This window comes from Rattus rattus, chromosome 2, assembly GCF_011064425.1.
Source record: "Rattus rattus isolate New Zealand chromosome 2, Rrattus_CSIRO_v1, whole genome shotgun sequence".
Lineage (NCBI taxonomy): Eukaryota > Metazoa > Chordata > Mammalia > Rodentia > Muridae > Rattus > Rattus rattus.
This window is the reverse complement of record NC_046155.1, coordinates 143,085,305-143,106,396: the sequence shown is the minus strand read 5'-3', so window position 1 is coordinate 143,106,396 and position 21,092 is coordinate 143,085,305. Positions and strand designations below refer to the sequence as shown.

The window sequence follows — 21,092 nt, the reverse complement described above, 5'->3', positions numbered from 1 at the left end:
ATATGGGGTCTCGAGCCCCTTCAAGCTCTTCCAGTTCTTTCTCTGATTCCTTCAATGGGGGTCCTATTCTCAGTTCAGTGGAGGAATAAGGTTTTAAATACTGCTCACACTTGTACTTTTTTGGTGCAACTCTTTCTGAGAAACGTTTTTGCCGCCCGATTGTGTTCTAAGGTGACTGGTGCAGTAGAAGCATCCGCCAGCCTTTGCAGTCTGGGCTTGGGTGATAGGCTTGCTGAAGACATTAGCTTAAGTGTAAGCAATAGAATTTTAGTCAGGACATATAAAATTACGTTCATATTTCGAGATAGATGTGTGCACTGAGTTTTTTCCACTGATCAGCTAATAGTGTATTATTTATAGTTTTCAGCATAGATGAAGGATTAGTCTGGCTTGATAGCTAGCATTGTATTCGAATGCTTCCAAATTAGCTTGCTTATGTGCTGTTTCTGGCTGTTTTCTAGTGGCAGTGTCATAGTTGGGTCATTATTACAACCTGTATCACACACAAAGATTAAATAAAAAAAAATCTAAACTTGTTAAAATACATTGATCTTTGGTTTGTACAGTTGAAAGTGGAATGAGAATTGAGTTATTTACAAGCAAACTTAAAATTTCATTCTGGTTTTTTTTTTCTTCTGGACTTCCTCTTACAGCTTTCTCTAGTTTGTAACTGAATAATACTCCCCCAATTTACTGAGGTTTTGCAAATTATTCAGCTCTTTTTTTTTTTTTTTAAGTTGGATATTTTAAATGCACATTTCAATATTATTCCTTTTCAGTTTTTCCCATCCATAAGCCCTAGCACATCCCACCCTTGATGAAGGGTGTTCCCTTCCCCAACCACCTCCCTTCACGCCCCCTACCTGACATTCCTCTACTATTCAGCTCAGTTTTAAAGACCACTTTTGTAATTGTATTGTACCCTTTTATTTCATTTAATTAAATTACATTGCACTGGTACGTGCCATTGGGAAACAGTACAGTGTTGTGAGGACACCATAGTGCAGACAGACTGCAGCATGGTCAGTAAAAGGCTGCATTGCCACATACCTCAGTGTTCATGTCCCGTGGAGCAGTGAGATTTTGTTCTGTGTTTAGAATTTAGTTACAGCAGCAGCATTGGTCCCAAAAACTAAGAGTCAGAACTTTGTTTCTACTTAATCTAAATAAAAGAAACCCCAGCTTTTTACTTTTAAATAAGATTTATTTTGGAATGAGTAGTGTATGTTTTTTGTGTTGTGCATGAATGAGTGTGTCTGTGTGTGTGTGTGTGTGTGTGTGTGTGTGTGTGTGGGGCAAAAGAGAATGCTGATCCTCTAGAACTGGAATTATGGATGGCTCTGAGTGCTGACTGGGAACCAAAGTCCCCTCAAGAATATCAAGTATTCTAAACCACCATACCAGCTCTCTAGCTCTTGTTTACAATTTTTCAATTGCTAATATATCAATTTGAAATATACATTAGATATTTAGTTGATAATCTGTGTAATATTAACTGTATACATAGGTGAGATTGATTTATGTGTTTTATGGATTATATTATTTTCAGTCACTTAAAACTTCAGTATGATGTGCAATGATATTTACTTAAATTATTTGTAATTTGTATTTTCTAGGCCAAGTGTGGTCTTGGGGAGATGGCGACTATGGGAAGTTGGGTAGAGGTGGAAGTGATGGCTGCAAAACCCCAAAGCTGATTGAAAAACTTCAAGACTTAGATGTCATCAAAGTACGCTGTGGAAGTCAGTTTTCTATTGCTTTGACAAAAGATGGCCAAGTTTATTCGTGGGGAAAAGGTGACAATCAGAGGCTTGGGCATGGAACAGAAGAACATGTCCGTTATCCCAAACTCTTGGAAGGTTTGCAAGGTGATTGCAGGATTAAAATTAAACCCTTATGGATCTGTTCTTTAGAAATCTTCAGATTTCTTTTCTTCCCTTATATCCAGTGAATGGAGTGTCATTAGAAATATCTTGATAGTTATATAAGTAATAGAAAGTGGCTTATCTAGTTTAATAAATGTCCTAAAATGATTCTCAAATTTAACTTTTAATTCATTTACTTTGAGAATTATTGTGCTGTGGGGTTTCAGCAGGAAGTAGGCTGATTTCTCCCGACTTGGTCTGCTGTGACCTTGTTTTCGGTGGTAAGGTATATGTGCTTGGTTACAGAACTGTCTATGTGCATTGGAGATTGAAGGGGAAAGGAAAGTCTGTGTGGGTGTGAGTGAGGGTTCTCTGTAGGGTGGTGCTCATTGTAGCATAGACGGTGGATCGCCTCTGAGAGATCCTCACATACTCTCAGGCATTCTTGCTAGAAATGGCATGCTTGGAGAAAGAGCCATTAAAACCATGGACTTTATAAAAGGAAAACTCCATTTGTTTCCCATAATGTTTGGCCTAATGGGATTTTAGGTTGTCTCCGTACTGCCCTAAGGGGGTGGGAGTGGTGGCGAATTATAGACTGATTGACAAGAAAGCAGAGAAGGGTGAGATCAGTGAGTCAGGCAAGGTTAGTACATGTATGTCCATTGGGCCCTTTTTATTTTATTTAGTTCAGAGTGAAGAGCATTCTTCTTAAAGGGCTAGCTTATTAATTAAGGGAATAGTTTTTTTTGTGTTCCCCTAAAAGTTTATTCACAGATAAAGGATTTGGCCTGCATTGTGTTCCATGGACTAGTTTAGTGAATTCTTACAATAATTCATTTTCCTTTCTCCCTGTTTCTTTAATGAGAGGGTTTGGAAATAGGGCTTTCAAATGAGACTTGTCGTTCTTTGTTCATCTGTTTTATTTTATAGCATGTGATACTTTAGTCAGTGGGAGTCTTTATGCTCACCAGGTGTTTTATTTCCAGGTTTCTAAGATAAGTGGTAAAATAACACAGTTCACTGGGTTGCAGAACTCTATTGGAATTCAGTTGGCCTCTTACTTACATTTTTCTCCATTCATACAGAAAATCTAGGTTTCTATTTGTTAACTTTACTATAGGAATATTTAAATTACTATTGATGTTAGCTTTCAGTAACTCAATCATACTAGGTAACATTTTTCTTCAGCTGACTTTTTTGACATATGGAAACACTGTTGATTATGTTAGATTACCTACAAGAAAAGGTATAATGCTTTTCTAACAGTACATAAATAGAAAAATATTTAAATCATATGACTTTCAGAAAAGAGTAGGCTTTCTTTTAAGAACATATCTTTAGTGAAGAGTATGCTTTGCATGGTTACATCTGAGGTACTGAAAAAAATCTATTAACTAAAAATACCATTTTCCTACCAACATAATTAATGTCAGAATTAGTGGGACAAGAGTTGGCGAGATGCCACTCTTGTAAAGGCACTTGCTGTGCAAGTATAGTGATGTGAATTTGATACCTGGGACCCCATAAAGGTGGAAGATGAGAACCAATTCTACAAAATTGCCCTCTGACCCCCACTTGTGTGTTGTGCCTTCTAACCAGTAATCAATCAGCTAATCAGTCAATAAGTTAATTATGAGATGTTTTGGTGGTCAAGCATGTTTAAAAAATTTTTCAGAAAACCTATCTATTAAAAGAGCCAAGGGGTTGGGGATTTAGCTCAGTGGTAGGCGCTTCTAGCAAGCGCAAGGCCCTGTTGGTCCCCAGAGCCAAAGGAGAACTGATTTAAGTATTGTCTCCCATCAGAAAATCTCTCTCTCTCTCTCTCTCTCTCTCTCTCTCTCTCTCTCTCTCTCTCTCTCTCTCTCTCTGTTTAAGTGTTTCAGGACAGGGTTTAAAGCTGTCAGAAGTTCTTGAACAGTGAAAATGAATAAGTGACCAGGCTTTATTGGGATCTTCCTAGTTAATTACAGGGTGTATCTTTTTATGGTGTGTGTATATATCTGTATGTCTGTGTGTATCTTATCCTATATGAATTTGACTCGGAATATGAACTTAAAAAATCATTCTGTCTTTTTGAATAAAATTCTGAATAAGGAACAGAAAGCAGACTTCATACTGTAGCTCTACCTTTTGCGGACTGTGTTATTAACAAATCATAGTTGATAAGGCATGACATATTTTAATAGCATAGTCAAATCAAGTAAATTGAGCTTCATATTAAAGGACTTGTCAGAAGTTACTATTGAATGCCTTTTGTTCTTCTGTAGCCATGGGCAGATGTCCTTCTGGGACTTAGAGCTATAGGCTCAATGGTGTAACTGTGTCCATCTTTTCTCTAGGGAAGAAGGTGATTGATGTGGCTGCAGGCTCCACTCACTGCCTTGCTCTGACAGAGGACAGTGAGGTGCACAGCTGGGGGAGCAATGATCAGTGCCAGCACTTTGACACTCTGCGTGTGACCAAGCCAGAACCTACTGCTCTACCAGGACTAGACACCAAACACATAGTTGGAATTGCTTGTGGGCCTGCCCAGGTATTGACTACATAGTTATGTTTGGTGTTCTGTACAATTTTATTTTCCAAATAGTCCCTGCTAGTATGTAGAAATACCAATTTTAGTCCTTCTATCTTACAGTTGTTCCACAACAAATTACTACATTTAGTTCTTTCAGCTATTTCTTCTGTACGTTGTAGAGACAGCATTTTTTCCTTCTTTCTTCCTCCCACCCTGTATCTCTAGCTCTTCATTGCTGGCTGTGAGTTTCTTTTTTTGGGATGCACCCCAAATGGATGCTGAAATTTGTTCAAAATTTTTTTTTCTGACATTATTAAGTTAAGTGATTTTCATTTTGGAAAGTACTGGTTTTCAAATATTGACTAATCTCTGCAGTACTGCTACAACTGTTGGTCATGGTGTTTTATCCTCTTGACATTTATAGGCACACACACACACACACACACACACACACACACACACACACACACACACACATTCATCAGGGATTTTGGCATCCAGCTTTCTTTGTGCTGTCTTCTTACTTGCTATTTATGAGGCTAAAGCTGGCCTTATGAAAAGAACTAGGGCACTTTCCCTTGTGTTTTCTAAAAGAGCTATGTACAATGCTATTTCTTCTGTAAATGTTTATGAATTCATCATAGCCTAGAAATATAATTAGAAATACAATTTCATTAGAAGTTCAATTTCTTTAACAGGAAAAGAGGCATTCCTGGTTTCTGTTTCATGGGTAGGTTTTTCTCATAGTGACTCTCAGGAATTGTTCCATTCTGTTACAGTTTTCCAATTAATGGATAAAGGGTTTGTTTGTTTGGTTTTATTTTATTTTTTGTTTTAGTTACCTTTACTCTGTTTTTTACAGTCCAGTCGTAATCCTTCCTCCCAGTTGGCCCTCCCACAGTTCCTCAACCCATCCCATCCCCCAACTACCCCGCCTCCAAGAGGATGTCTTCAGTTGCACTCCCCTCCACCCCACTCCACCAAGCCTCCCCACTCCTCTGAGGCCTCCAGTCTCTAGAGTGTTAGATGCATCTTCTAACGAGAGGCCAGACCAGGCAATCCTTTGCTGTATATGTGTTGGGGGCCTCCGACAGTTCATGTATGCTACCTGGTTTGTGGCTCTATCTGAGAGATCTGGCTGGGGGGTCCAAGTTAGTGAGACTGCTGGTCTTCCTATGGGGTCTCCTTCCTCCTCAACTTCTTCCAGCCTTTCCCTTAGGGGTCCCTGACTTCCGTTAAAATTAAGCATTTGAGGTCATATGCCACTTGGATACTAGTAATTTGTATTATATATATATTATATATCTTCAGTGTTTCCCCTGATTAGAGGTTTAATTTTATTGATCTATTAAAATAATTACTTTCATTTCATTTTTTACTCCTATTTTTTCTTTTTTTTTTTTTTTTAGTTCTTTTTTTCGGAGGTGGGGATCGAACCCAGGGCCTTGCGCTTCCTAGGCAAGCGCTCTACCACTGAGCTAAATCCCCAACCCCACTCCTATTTTTTCTTAACTATGTTGTTTTTTCCTCTTTTTTAAGTGTCTTTCACCTCAGCTTGCTTGGGCTCAGTATTCAGGTTAAAGTGGCATCCTGGGTCATTGGGTTTAGCCCTTTTTTTGTCTCTATGCATTTGATACTATAAAATTTACCTCTAAGTAAACTGTTTCTAGGTGACCTGTTCTCTAAATGTCAGTTACATACATTGTACTGATGGTATATTTCAGTTTCCTTCTTAGGAGGTTGTTTGTGTATGTACTAATGTGCCTTCTACTTAGAGCTGTTGTACTACTTACTGTAAGTGGGTTGGGTGTGTGTTCCCATCCATTAATGTAGATTAGTAGTTTTGTTGGTGAAAACAGTTTGGGAAAAGCTTTATAGTTTTTTAGGTGTGGAAATGCGGTGGGATGATGAAATAGGAGTGGAAATTAGTTTATAAGCTAGACAGCTGTGAATTTGGGGATATAGAGGGGTGAGTAAGTGGTAACTTCAGGTGTTGTCATCATACCCAGTGCTTAGTCTCTTCAGTGGGGCACACTGTTAATGAGCATACAGATTTCATGTTAGATCCTTTTTTTTTTTCTCGCACAGAGCTTTGCATGGTCATCTTGTTCTGAGTGGTCCATTGGCCTCCGTGTCCCTTTTGTAGTAGACATCTGCTCAATGACTTTTGAGCAGCTGGATCTCCTGCTGCGGCAAGTCAGTGAGGGAATGGATGGCACCGCTGATTGGCCCCCACCTCAAGAGAAAGAGTGCATGGCTGTGGCCACACTGAATCTTCTGCGACTGCAGGTGGTAATTCTTTGCTGGTTTCCTGTCCCTTTATAATGCCTTAGGAATTCCTGAGTGTATTCATGGTTACAGAATGTCTGAATTTCAGCCTGTTAGGTAAACTGATAATAAAACATTAAAAGTATTTTCAAATAAGATTATGATGGAGTAATGTTTATGAGGCGTTCAATACTTGATCTTGCATTGTTTTTCCTGGAAGTAGTCATTGCATATAGGCAAGCGTATGTACAGATTCAGTTATTTCTGCCATAATCATCTTCCTTACATTCATGTGGGGAGAGCATATTTGGAGAAATGCCTGAGACAGTAGAAGAGAGCGAGGGGGTAAATGCAGTTGAGAGACCAGTGCTACTTGGATGGTCTTTGGGACTGTGAAAGCTGGATTCAGTAACTTTGGCTCCCTACATCAGTATTTCCTTTCCACACATGGGGATAAAAATCACCTGAACTTTCTTCTAGTCTCTTTTTCTTACCCTGGTAGGATGATCCTAAACTGCCTTTTCATTATATTAGATATAAGGTGTACTGTTATTTTGTTTGATTCTGAAAGAGAACATTTCTAATTACAATTTTAGGATATTGTCTGATTTTGAAAATACATTATTGTTTAAAATTATATGTATATATGTGTCTGTGTTTGGGTATGCAAACATTAGGAAATGGTTTGATTTTATGGATAGTAACATAAGTACTTTAGGGGTAATTTAACAGTATAATTATTATTTTTTAACTTTTCTCTAACAGAATTTTTAAAGATGCCATATTCAAAATATAGTTCTTTGTTTTCCCAGTAGCCAGTTGACTTTGTCACCATTGCTAATATGCTCTGTCTTCTGGGATCATATCATTTCCTCAGATCCCTTCTTATTAAAGGTTTTCTTTTTCTCCCCTCAGGGCATGTGAGATTAAAGTTTGAAAAACATTTGCTTATTTTAGCTTTTCAATTCATTAAGGTTCAGCCTGTTAAGTTATAGGGGGACCCACCCTCTCAATTCTAGGAATGAACCTATGGCATCATCACACATGCTAGGCAAGTGTTTACCACTAAGCTGTGCCTTGGCCACAGGTCATCTCCTTTTTAATTAGCACTTGGAAAATGCTATACTGAAAATAAGTTTTCTACTGTTGATGAGAAGTCTTTCACTGGTGCACTTGATCCTTTGTAGCTAATACATCTTTCTCTTTGGTAGCCTTTCAGCTGTTCTGTCTAGGTAAAGATTTTCTAAATGTAACTTGAGGTTATGAATGTTTCTTAGCCTGAGAGTTCATGCCTTCTTTAACAGTTTTAATTCTCTTTGTCTTTTTCACTATTCATCCTCAATCTTATTGTTCTAAGTAGTTTACTCATTCTTTAGTTCAAAAATTATTCCTTTAGTTCAATAGACCCAATTATTTCTTTGGAGTGCTTTATAAGATGGCACATTTTCCTAACCCCATGCAACTGGAGCCTCTGTGTATACAAGCAAAAGGCATGACTAATTGGGCACAGGAAACCAGGGTGCCAGCCTGGCCTCTGAGTAGCTACAAGACAACAGTGGCGCTCTATCACAGTAGGCTGGCAGATTTCTAGGGAAAGCTCAGATTTAGCAAGTGGTTGTGAGGAGCTTGGGAGCTGCTCTTCTGTTCATTGGATCGATGATCTAAAGCCCAGCCTGGGCCCTGCCTCGTGAAAGCAGAACCTTTGGCTCCTACCTTGTCAGTGTTTTTGTTTTGCCCTGAGGACTTTGCTGGTGTGCTATAGTTTGACTGTCTAGTTTTAAACTGCAGTTGGTTTCAGGCAGTTTTCTGTTGGGTGCAGACTGATGGGAATTGCACTGACAGTTGCTGCTTCTTCATTATGTAGTCTTTTGTGCTGATCTTGTATTTTGCAGCTGCATAGTCAGAGCTGGGTAAGACATTGTTTTTGTAAAGTATTTTGACAATGAGATTTCCCAGCTATAGTGGTTAAAAATTTTTAGTAGTTTTAAAAAATGCACGTAAAGATCAATCTTTCTAATCCGAAAATTAAAAATTAAAATGGTCCCAATTTTAAATTTTTTCAGTGTTAATGTGATTCTGTAGATAGAAAATTCATTGTAAGCCAACTACTTCATGTGTAAAAATATTTAAAATAATGTAGCTGGGCATGGTGGTGCATGGCTTTTATCCCAGCACTTTCCAGGCAGAAAGGAGGAGTGGATTTCTGTCAGTTCAAGGCCAGCCTGTTCTACAAAGTGAGTTCCAGGACAACAAACAAAATAATGAATAATTTTTATCCAGGCTACATGTAAAAGATGTATATCAAGAACAAATAAATTTTGTGTAATACACAAGTCCTTTTAGTTACCTCCTATGTATGGAAATATTCTAATATCTCAAAAATTGAAGCCTTTTGGATAAGGGATATTATCTTGAACTGAAAAGTTTATGTAAGTAACATTTCAAATTAAGCTTTATTCAGTCATTTGTTTGTTAGCATTTAGAAAAATACATTTGCTTTTGGATGTTCTAAATACTTTTTTTTTCCTTTTTATAGTTGCATGCTGCCATTAGTCACCAGGTTGACCCGGAATTCCTTGGTTTAGGTCTGGGCAGTGTGCTCCTGAACAGCCTGAAGCAGACTGTGGTGACCCTGGCCAGCAGTGCAGGGGTGCTGAGCACTGTGCAGTCAGCTGCCCAGGCTGTACTACAGAGTGGCTGGTCTGTGCTGCTGCCCACAGCGGAGGAGCGGGCCAGGGCACTATCAGCACTCTTGCCCTGCACAGGTGAGCTTTGCCTAGGTGAAGAACTGGCCACTGGCAGGAATGTGGGGAGGGATGTGGGATGGCACTTACTCACATTGCTGAAAACAAACAGCAAACTAAGCAGAACAAAACCCCTCTTTTTTCAGTTTCAGGCAATGAAGTGAATATAAGTCCAGGTCGTCGATTCATGATTGATCTTTTAGTTGGCAGCTTGATGGCTGATGGAGGATTAGAGTCAGCTTTAAATGCAGCCATTACTGCAGAAATTCAGGTATGGCCCTAGGAAAAAGGAATCATTGAATGATTTTACTTAATGTACAGTTGAGATTGAAAACTCTGCATTTGGACATATGTAGGAATTGTGACTACAATCATTGAAGAACCCAAAATGTAAAACTTTTAGTTACATACAGATTTTTAAAATGTAAAACTCTGTACTTTTATTTGTGATAAAATAATCCCACCTTAAGGGTCTACTTTGATGAATTTGACCGATTCTTCCATCACATAAGATTATTTCCATCACCCTGGAAGATCCTTATGTCCCCTTTCATTTAGGCTACTCCCTTGCCTTTACATTGTCTGCCTTAATGTCATGTAAATGGGATAGTAGGTAGTAGTAACTCTTCTTCTGTCTCAATTGATGGTCTTTGTATTCAACCACATCACAGTTTATGTTACTACTTTGTTCTTATGATTGAGAATTCTTTCATGGTTTTTATTGTTGAAAAGTACTCCATCGAATGGTTGTAACACTTGTTTGGTTGTTTCTGGTTTTAAGTCTACTGTGATAATTCGGATCATTAAGTTCATCAGGGGAGAAAGTACGTCCTAACCTTTTGACCATGTATTTTCCCCATGACTAAATACTTTGGGTAGGCATTAGCTGAGTTCTAGGATGCACGTGTGCTTATAGATTCCCAGATGGGCTCTGATCCTTACATTTGAACAGCTGTGTAAGAGCTGCAGCTTTTTCCTGACTCTGTATGAGTCATCAAATAGTTAGTGTTTGTCAGAATTGGTTGCAAAGATTTCAGTGTCTTGAGGTGGGAGAGATGTCTCAGCAATAAGAGTATTGATTGTCGCTCTTCCAGATGACTTTGATTTGGTTCCCAGTACTCACATGATGGCTTACAGTGCCTAACTCAAGTTCTAGGGCATCTGATGTTATCTTTTGGCCTCTTCCAGCACTGGGAGCGCATGTTGTCCAGACATACATGTAGGCAAAACACTCATACACATAAAAAAAGCAGAAAGGAAAGAAAAGCAGAAACGAAGAGAGTAATATATTTAAAAGCATAGCAACCAAGAGGTGGGGTTTCTGACAGGATTACAGGCAGGTGTTGTCAGCTGTGTGCCTCAGCGTCTGAGGCTAGGACTGGTGTGGTGCTAATGAGGTCACTTTTCACCAGTTTGTGTGTTTTGTGAATTTCAGGATATAGAAGCCAAAAAAGAAGCACAGAAGGAAAAGGAAATTGATGAGCAAGAAGCCAATGCCTCCACATTTCATAGAAGTAGGACTCCTCTGGATAAAGACCTAATTAATACTGGGATTTATGAATCTTCTGGCAAACAGTGTTTGCCTCTAGTTCAACTCATACAGCAGCTTCTGAGGTAAGTAGTATTCTCTGTGTTATATTTTAGTTTGCAGTTACTGTTTTAATCATTTAGTGAAATCTAAAGCCTGAAAAATGTGTTTAGCTGTTGAAGACTTACTCCAAAGATTACCTAGGATAGAATTTTACAGTGAAAAGAAGGTTCTTAAGCATGGGTAAGAAGAGAGGATATGAAGAAGTTTGTACCACTTTATTTATTTATTTATTTTTTTTAATTCTTTTTTTCGGAGCTGGGGACCGAACCCAGGGCCTTGCGCTTCCTAGGCAAGCACTCTACCACTGAGCCAAATCCCCAACCCCTTGTACCACTTTATAATTGGAGTATCATAAAAATATTTTATAAGATATTTTTATAAGCAAGAAAATGCAAATTATAACAATTATGGCAAGGCTACATTTTTTATTTTATGTACATGCATGTTTGTATGAGGGTGTTAGACTCCCTAGAACTGGAATTACAGATAATTGTTAACTGCGATGTGGGTGCTGGGACTTGAACCCAGGAATTTTAGAAGAGCAGCCAATGCTCTTAACTGCTGAGCTATATCTCTAATCCGGGCAAGGTTACTTTTTAAAGATGTCAATACTCACTGTAGTCAGCCAAGGCTACACTAAAAAACCCTGTCTCTAAAAACAAAACAGGAAAAAAAAAAAAAAAAAGAACAAGAAAACCTTATATGATAAACTTATAAGAAAAACTTATAACTTAAATTAAAAGTATAATGAAAGAATAGTGAGTGGTTCTTTATAAAGCCAGTTTCAGAGGTAGTAAGGATGAAATGAACTCAAACTGTCATCAAAAGTTAACTACTTTGGGAAAGGCCAAAGCCAAAGCTAGACATACTTGAATAAAAAAGATAATTCACAAAGTCAAGGAAAGAAATCATATTCTGGGGCTGGAGAGATGGCTCAGCAGTTAAGGCCACTCATGGCTGCCCTTCCCGAGGTCCTGAGCTTCATTCCCAGCAACCACACAGTGGCTAACAACCATAATGTGATCTGATGCCCTCTTCTGGCATGCAGGTGTACATGCAGATAGAATACTCATACACATAAAATAAATACATCATTAAAAATAAAGAAATCACATTCTTAGCCTTCTGCTCTCTGAATCTAGGCTCTTTGATTTTTATGCTTTCAGTTTTGGGAGAGGAGGCAAAGGGACAGTCTTATATAACCAGCTTGACCTTGAATTTGCTATATAGATGAGTGTGGCCCTGAACTTCTGAATCTCCTGCTTCTTCCTCCTAACATTCTTAGATTGTATTTTATACTCATAAAGAGAGTAGAGCTCTAGTGGGATGGCCCAGGCAATTGCTCAAACAGCAGGGGACAAGGTACTGGCAGTATCTGTGTCCATGTTTGCCCTAGGTAGGGTGGGTGTCCCTGCTCTCTTCAGTAGGTTAGTGGTATAATTTTGGTGATTAAGTTTTAAAACTAATTGTCAGTTTTAGTAGTAAAATGATAAAATTTTCAGTGATAAAAACCAATAGAAAGGGCTATACAGTTGGGTGTGGACTCCCTGGTAAAGTGCTTATGTAGCATACATGATGGCTTCAATCTCTAGCACTCAAAGAATAAATACATACACAGGTGCACACACACAGACACAGACACACAGACACACACACAGACACACACACACACACACGCACACAGACACACACACAGACACACACACATGCACACAGACACAGACACACACACAGAGACACACACTTCTCAATAATTTTTCCTATAACTGTTCATGTTGAAATGGTAAATTTTCAAACTATTTGTGTTAGCTTTGTGTCACTGTGAGAAAGGATTTATTTTGGTTCATCATTTCATAGGTTTCACTCCATGATTGGTTGACTCTGTTGTGTTTGGGCCTGTGGTGCATCATGGTAGAAGTGTATGGCAGAGCAAAACTGCTCATCTTATGGTAGCTTGGATGTAAATAAAAGAGAGGAAGGGCAGGATTCCCAATACCCCCTTTGAGGTGACAAAATTCCCAGTGACCAAAGTTCTTTCTACTAGGTCTCATTTCTTCAAAGTCCTACTACCTCCCAGTAGTGCCCAACTGAGGACTAAGTATTTGCTAGCTGCACTTTTGTGGGCTGCTTCTTAAAGCTAGAGCATGGGGTAAATATATTAAATTTTGAGTGTTTATTTTTACATTTATTCATGTGACTAAAAGTTACACATAGGTGCTCTTTCTCTAGGGTTTCTTTCTATTTAGTGAGTGTATTTTTCTTTCCTATGGCTTCCCACATAGGCCACATAGTTATACCTGTTTTGCTAGAGTCTTTGGAAATCAGTCAGAGAATCCTTTTAAAGTGCCTCTACATTTATGCTGTTAAGATGAGCATATATAATGTGCCATTCTTGTATGAGTAGACATTTTATTCTTCAAATAATGATCAGAAGATATTTATGTTGACTTGATTAGTTCAATTTTTATAAAATAGTCTAAAAATGTAAGAGAATGTAGAAACATTTCCTGTCATTTATTTTTTAAAAAATGGAAGTTGATGAAATTGATCCTTGCTAAAAACAAGCAGGAACAGATTTCAGACTGATTCTTTAATTTTATGCTGGTAGGTAATACAGAATATCACTTACATGTAAAAGTAAAAGAGTTCGGGGGTTGGGGATTTGGCTCAGTGGTAGAGCGCTTGCCTAGCAAGCGCAAGGCCCTGTATTCGGTCCCCAGATCCAAAAAAAAAAAAAAAAAAAAAAAAAAAAAAAAAAAAAAAAAAAAAAAAGAGTTCTATGTTTTTATAATAAATGAACCCTATTACACATTCTGATTATAGAGCTGAACTTTGTAATAATGGAAATAAGTTAAAAAATTTTATATCATTGGTTCTTTAAGATGTATCATTTTATAAAATATTTATTTTTATTATTTTAAATTATGTACATATATGTGTGCCTATGTTGGGTGTATGCGCATTTAAATGCAGGTCCACATGGAGACCATAGACCTTAGATTACTTTAGAACCAAACTTGGATTCTCGTAACTTCTGAGGCATCTCACCAGCTCCACCCCACCAAGATGTATCTTAAGCGTGAGATTCTAGACCCATTTCTTTTGTTGTCAGTGTTGTCAGGGCTACTTATCAGGTAGTAAGTTAGACAGGGGAGGTCAAATGGGACCTCACTGTGTGTTCATTGTAATGTGTGATCAGGTTGAAGTTCTACACGTTAGCAAATATAACAGTGTAAGTTAAATTACTGCATTTGTTCCTTTACTGTCTTCATTCACATTGTTCAAAGTTTTGTATCAACCACAGTATAGAAGCTATCAATGTTTTATTAAGTAGTCTGCTTGTTACAGTAAGAATTCAGAGGTGAAGTCTCACAAAACATAATATATGAAATTCTCAAAGAATAAACAAAACATTATTATTTAAAAACAGGTAGAGTCTCAAGTATGCTCTTAATCTTTTCTGATGAGCAGAAGCTCCTGGGCTGGTCTTCTGGGGACCATGGAAGGTGTTGGCAGCTTACATATATTTCTACCTAGGGCTGCTGGGGCCCTGGCACCAGATTTGACTTTGGCTCTTTCTGTTTTCCTTCATTATCCTATTCCTGTTTTTCTGTTCTTTGTACCAGAGATCAGGCCTGGCTCTCTTGGTGCTGGGGTTGTGGTTACTGAAGTAGCAACTATCCCAGCTGGTGTTCCTGTTTCCTCTAAACTGATTTCATGTTGACCTCAGTTACACCTTGCTTATATAGATAATAGCCCTCCCCTCCACACACACAAAAAGGCAAAAACCCAAACAGACAAAATCTCAGTTAGTCCATGTTGCAGAATCTCATTCGAAGTAGTAGGGCCCCTCTACTTCTGACCCTTGTTATTTCTACCTTTGTTCCTTTGTATTGGGCTCCTAGACCAGGAACCTCCACTACTTTACAAACTTGGCAGAAGCTCAGACTTTCTTCCTCTCTTCTCAGACTTGAGGGCTCAAGTCCTGGTGCACAGTGGGACTGAAGCTGCTGCTCCTTGCTGTGGTGTTTGGGCATCGTATTGTAATCAGGGACAGTTTATACTAATGTTAGCATACTCCTGTGTTCTCTGCTCAGAGGAGCCCCAGGTGCCATCCTGCAGGAGACAGTGAAGGCAGACCTGCAGAGGCAGCGCAGTGATGCGGTACATCTTGACTTAAAACAAATGACATTTATATTTGAAGTACTGCTCTGGAGAAGAAAAAATAAGTTTCGCTTTCAAATGTTTGTATAGAACTTTTCCTTTTTGAGCAAGATCTGCCCTTATTTTGTGTCGTTGATGTTCTGGTAGGGCTTTATTGATCATTGGCATCTGATCAGTTTGGAATGAGGGTGTGCTTGCTGCATGCAGCCCCACCTCATACACTTGCTGGGTCACTTACGTATGGTCTGTGCTTCTGATAATTAGTTCATGTAGAGTTCTTTCCTTTGCTTTTTAACAGAAAGCCTTTGATTTTCATTCTCTCTTCCCTTACTTAGAAACATTGCTTCTCAGACTGTAGCCAGACTGAAAGATGTTGCTCGCCGCATTTCCTCGTGTCTGGACTTTGAGCAGCATAGTTGTGAGAGATCGGCTTCGTTGGATCTGTTACTGCGTTTTCAGCGCCTGCTCATCAGTAAACTTTATCCAGGAGAAAATATTGGTCCAATCTCAGATACTTCCAGTAAGTGCTTTTTAAAACTTGAAAGTGTCTTGTAGTTTTGGAACTTTTCAATTATGTTTTTGTTTTGTTTTGGTCTTCCCAGAATCTATATCCAGATGTGGTTCTCAAACTATATTAAATGTACTAGTTCTGGAAGCTACATTTTTAATCTACCTTTTTGAGCATATATATTTATACTAATCACTTTAAAAATAAGTATTTATAAAAATTCATTTTTACATAAGTCAATCCTTCACCTGCATGTGTATGTGTGCAGCACATGTGTGCTTGGTACTTAGAGGTCAGAAGACGGCTTCGACTTTCCTGGAGCTGGTGTTAACGGTTTTAAATTGCCATGTGGGCGCTGAACTGTCTCTCCAGTGGTGGAGCATTATTATCTTACTTAATCGTCTAAACATTTGCATTCTTCTTTTTTTTTTTCTTTTTTTTTTTTCAGAGCTGGGGACTGAACCCAGGGCCTTGCGCTCGCTAGGCAAGCGCTCTACCACTGAGCTAAATCCCCAACCAAACATTTGCATTCTTAAGGTTAAGGCATGCAGTCAAATTCATTATCCTTCTAGTTCCATGATCTAGAAAAGAGCCAAAGGCTGAATTTGTCTAAATAGGTAAACTATCTCTTCTTGAGAGTGGGATAGTAGAACATCTCACTTATTGGAGAAATTTATAGTAATGAAAATGTAAATTTCTGAATCTTCCTTTAAGGTCCTGAGCTCATGGGTGTTGGCTCTTTGCTGAAAAAGTACACGGCCCTAGTATGTACCCACATTGGAGACATATTGCCTGTGGCTGCCAGCATCGCTTCTAGCAGCTGGCAGCACTTTGCAGAAGTTGCCTGCGTAATGGAAGGGGACTTTACAGGTACCTTTCTGTAGTGTTTCTTTTTTTAACCTTTCTTGTACTTTGACATGTTATCTCATTTGTTATTTTAGGAGTTTGGTCAAAGGTATAGTATATCCTTTACTGATAAAACTTTGTGTGTTGAACTCTATACATTTTCTAGTCCTCTTGTCTTTTTCCTTCCCTTCTTCCTTCTCTTCCTTTCCCTTTTTGTTAAGTTACTTGGTAATGGAATCTTATAATACAGATGGAAATATATTGAGATGAATACTTAGGGTTTAATTTCATTTTGACTGCATAAAAATGAATTGCTACTTTCTGAATCTTGTGCTAATTTTGTGAGATGAGAGCATTATTTCATAGGGCTTATTTTCAGATGATAAGAATATTGCCCAACATGCACTTTTCAGAATAAATCACACACAGGTGAAATAGGTCTGTGTTTGAAGTCCATGTGTTATTGAAAAACATTTATGTCCCTGAAGAGTTCAGTCTATACTAACAGAACTATTCTAACACATAGCCTTCCGTATTCTGTGACATAGAACTTAAGCATAAAGCAAGGTTATTAATTCTGTTTTGTTTTGTTTTATATCATTATACAGGCCAGGGGCCTGCTCTTTCAGCCCACTGCAAAAAGCCTACTGATTTTTTTGTTTAAATCTAGGTGTGCTCCTTCCAGAGCTAGTGGTCTCCATAGTGCTGCTGCTCAGCAAAAACGCTAGTCTGATGCAAGAGGCGGGAGCTATACCTTTGCTTGGAGGTCTCTTGGAGCACCTGGATCGATTCAACCATTTAGCACCAGGAAAGGAGCGGGATGATCATGAAGAGTTGGCTTGGCCTGGAATTATGGGTATGCTGTCTTCACCTAAAGCGCCTTCACTGAGGGAGGTTTTATTTTTGTCTGCTATAACCCAGTCTTTCCTTTGTGATTGAAAGGATTTGAAAAAGGAAGTCTAATTACTGTTATTTTCATGGATGGCCATATGAGTGGCAATAGAATATTATCTAAATAAGAGATTTAGGTAACATTTAAGAGAGATTTTTCATTTAGTAGTTAAATTCTGAAATTTAGAAAGTTTTCAAAAACCCTTCCCTGAGTGGTATTTCTAGAAGTTACTAGTAGGTGATTAGGTATAGAGTAGCCTGGTTGGGGCTGACTTTCTGAAGGTACTCATGATGCTCTGACATTGATGAACAGGAAATTCTATATTCAGTTGACTATGTCTTTGTAGTCATTGTCTATTGTTGAAAATATTTAATCTCAGTCAGGGGCTTCACCATTGATTATTTAGTTCCCAGATAAAAAACATACAACTTTAATATTTATAATAAGCCTTAATCAGCACCAAATCTGGATATATATTTACCCTTTCTGCTATTAGAATCTATTTTCACATTGGTAACCCAATTTTATAATTTGCCATGTTCCATCGGAGCAGCTCTTTATGTTAATTGGCTAGCCCTCATGGCTGTGTTGTTATGACTTTCCTTCCCTATGGCAGCTTCTTTCTCTTTCTACCTTCTCCTCTCCTGGTGGTCTCTTCATATTCTAAGCCCAGGGCATCCTCTGCCCTCCCACCCCCAATGTCTCTTCTGCCTAGTATTGGCTGTCGGCATCTTTATTTAGCTAACAGGAGCAAGGTCACATTCTACTTGTGGACTCTCTCAGTCCTGAGAGCAGCCATGCCTTGGTGGCTAATTATTTACCATGACAATACGTATCAAAAGAAGCAAACTTCAATAGTATAGTATGTAGCAAGTTGAAACAAGTTTTGAGCTGTGGAATATTTGAAGCTGAGGCTAAGTCACTGGTACCTTGGGCTCAGAATTAGACAGTTGTGGATCGGTTTTCATGAGAGCTCTTGCTAGCAGATTTTTCCTTTTCCCCTTTACATACTCACATTTACACTGTAAGCTTAGAGCTGACAGAACTCTGAAGAAAATTGCCTTGGATGTTAAATCAGGTTTTTTACATTTTTAGGAAATTTATTTTTAAATGTAGTTAAAACTTATTTCAGTTGTATTTTTCTATTTTTATTTCCAAATGAACTTAAGTGTTGCCCTTTTTTGTTTTCTTGGCTAAATTTGAATAAAATCATGATCAAATTTTGCTTATTTTAAATATTTTTTCTGGATGTTTTTTAAAAAATATTTTTTATTATTATTTGTGTGTGTATTGGTTAGGATTTTACATGATGGTGCATGTATGCTAGAGCATGAAAGTAGAGGTCAAAGGACAACTTTGTGGAGTCAGTTATCTCTTTGCACATTTACATGGGTTCTGGGGATTGACCTCAGGTGTCTAGCCTGTGTGGCAAGTGCCTTTATCCACTAAGCTATAGAGCCTGTAACTTAACACTAAGGATGTTTTAAACAACCGTATGGAAAGGTATTTTTTTGTCAGCTTCCAAAATACATGTATAATGCTCTTCCCAGTAACCATTGATTACCAAATAAAAAGCCCAGTGCCACCTGTGGGAAATCTTTTTTCAAGCTGTTGTTCATGAATGTCCCAGAGACCCCTCCAGAATGATACAGGCTATTGCTGTTGCTCTTGCCCACAAGAACTTGGTGGTAAGATACTAAAGACATTAGTCACAGGATGTGGACAACTCAAGCTGGTACTGGTCAAGAATCTTCTTGTTGGCTAGCCATTATGGTACCTGAAGATATGTAGACTTGGGGTTGGGATGGGAATGGAATCATTAACATTCTTAACCTAGTGATGAACTGTGTGAACTACATTAACAATTAGTGTGGCAAGATAAACCCACTGGGTGCAAAAGTGGCAGAGAAGTTATATAAGATTAACAGTTGTTAGTTGGATTTACGGCTTCTTCTTAGAAATGTGGTACTGTTAAGTCTGGTCAAGAAACCATGGTTGGGGAGTTCACAGGAAACAATGGTGAACCTAGTACTATTGTTTTGTTAAATGGACACAGTATCAAATTTTACCTTATAAGGGTATATTATAAGGGTATATGTCAGTATCTGTGAAATCTGTGGGTAACTCTCAGACCTCAACACAAAAGTTTCTTTGTACTGTGGATAGTAGTTGAGGAAGAAGCTTGTGTGGGACTGGTCAAAGTACAGAGCTCAAGGTACAAGTGTGTGTGGAGTGCACAGCCACATACCAGATATCAGTCTGACCTCCTACCCACTCCAAAGCTCATGACCATCACGGGAGAGGGTGTGGATATATTTGAAGAGCCAGAGAGGTTTGGGAGGACCAGTGTGAAACAGATGTCCGGACACAGCAGAACTGTTGCACTACAAAACTCAGCACCAGTGGTTGCTTACACAAGACCTGTGAAAGATGAGAATATTTAACATGGATTGTGAAGGGGTTTCTAATGCTTCATTCCTAACCGAGGAGCTGTGGATAGTTAACGGTGTCACTTGTCTTTGTGGAGATGGCAGGCGCCTGAACTTCAGCAGAAGGCTCCATACTCCTGAGTATATGGGCAACAAAATCTGGACTGGGTAGACTATTAAAAACAAAACCAAAAAAAAAAAAAATCCCATGAATCTGAGTGGAAGTGGAGCAGGTGGGCCAGTATCTGGGAGGAATTGGAGGTGGGAGAGAAGTGGTAAATGTGATTAAAAAAAAATACATTGTATACATGTGTGAAATTCTCAGAATTATTAAAAATGTGATATGGGATTTTTTCATATGATATACTTTGATCATATTTGCTACATTTTCCTGCCGTATTCCATTCCTCATCCCACCAGATTTGTTTTTTTCTTAAAAAAATTAATCTTTTACCCACTTTCTTCCCCTCCACCCCCATTCTTTCATGGCCCACTGTATTTAATTAGTATTGCCTTCATGGGTGTTGGTAGGGGGTTATTATGACAAAGGCCATAGTGGCTGCATATTGAGTAATATGATTCCTGCTCTCCCAGCAGCTACTAATTGCATTAACTGCTCAGGGAGAGATAGGGCCTTATGAACTCCTTCTACACCCATGATATACTGATGGTAGGCCCAGTCTTTGTGCAGGTAGTGAGCACTGCCACCACTTCTGAGAGTTCATGGACATAACAGTCAGGCATGTCTAGAAGATAGTTTCACAGCACTCTTCCCCATTCTGTCTCTTATACCATTTCTATCTCCCCTGCCACCTGAGGAGTAAAGGTGGGGGTTATATGTCCTGTTTAGGGCCAAACACTCAACAGTCACTCAAAACTGTCTTTAAAAAACTTTAGTTTTGCATATATTTATGTAATACACACACAAATCTGAAGACTGGCTCTGTTTTTGCTCGCAGGGAAAGCTGTGTGACATCTGTCTAGGTTAAGCATGGAAACCTGGTGGGATTGTTGTAAACACTGCATCTGGGAAGGTGCCCTCTCCAGGATGAATACTCACCACTGTTTTTTTTTTTTTTTAATCAAGTAAACATTTGCTCCTCAACAGTTGAGTTTTTAAGTTTGTCTGTTCTTGGATCTCACATAAATGAGGTGGTACAGTTATGTCTTTGGGTCTGCCTTCTTTTCCTCAGCATTAGGTCTTTTAGCTTTATGTTGCCATCAAGTTCTATTTTTATTGCTATATGTAATATATCATTATTTGACC

The 21,092-nt window shown here is 38.5% G+C and overlaps 1 protein-coding gene across 1 annotated transcript in view; it reads left to right on the top strand.

The window, feature by feature from the left end:
- The window catches only part of Herc2 (HECT and RLD domain containing E3 ubiquitin protein ligase 2), a 181,134-nt gene that overhangs the window by 43,857 nt on the left and 116,185 nt on the right, over window positions 1-21,092 (top strand). The window contains 9 exon segments of the mRNA XM_032893506.1: window positions 1,617-1,868; window positions 4,208-4,401; window positions 6,472-6,672; window positions 9,188-9,416; window positions 9,542-9,666; window positions 10,831-11,009; window positions 15,486-15,670; window positions 16,373-16,528; window positions 17,175-17,360. Coding sequence (XP_032749397.1) covers window positions 1,617-1,868; window positions 4,208-4,401; window positions 6,472-6,672; window positions 9,188-9,416; window positions 9,542-9,666; window positions 10,831-11,009; window positions 15,486-15,670; window positions 16,373-16,528; window positions 17,175-17,360 — 1,707 coding nt within the window.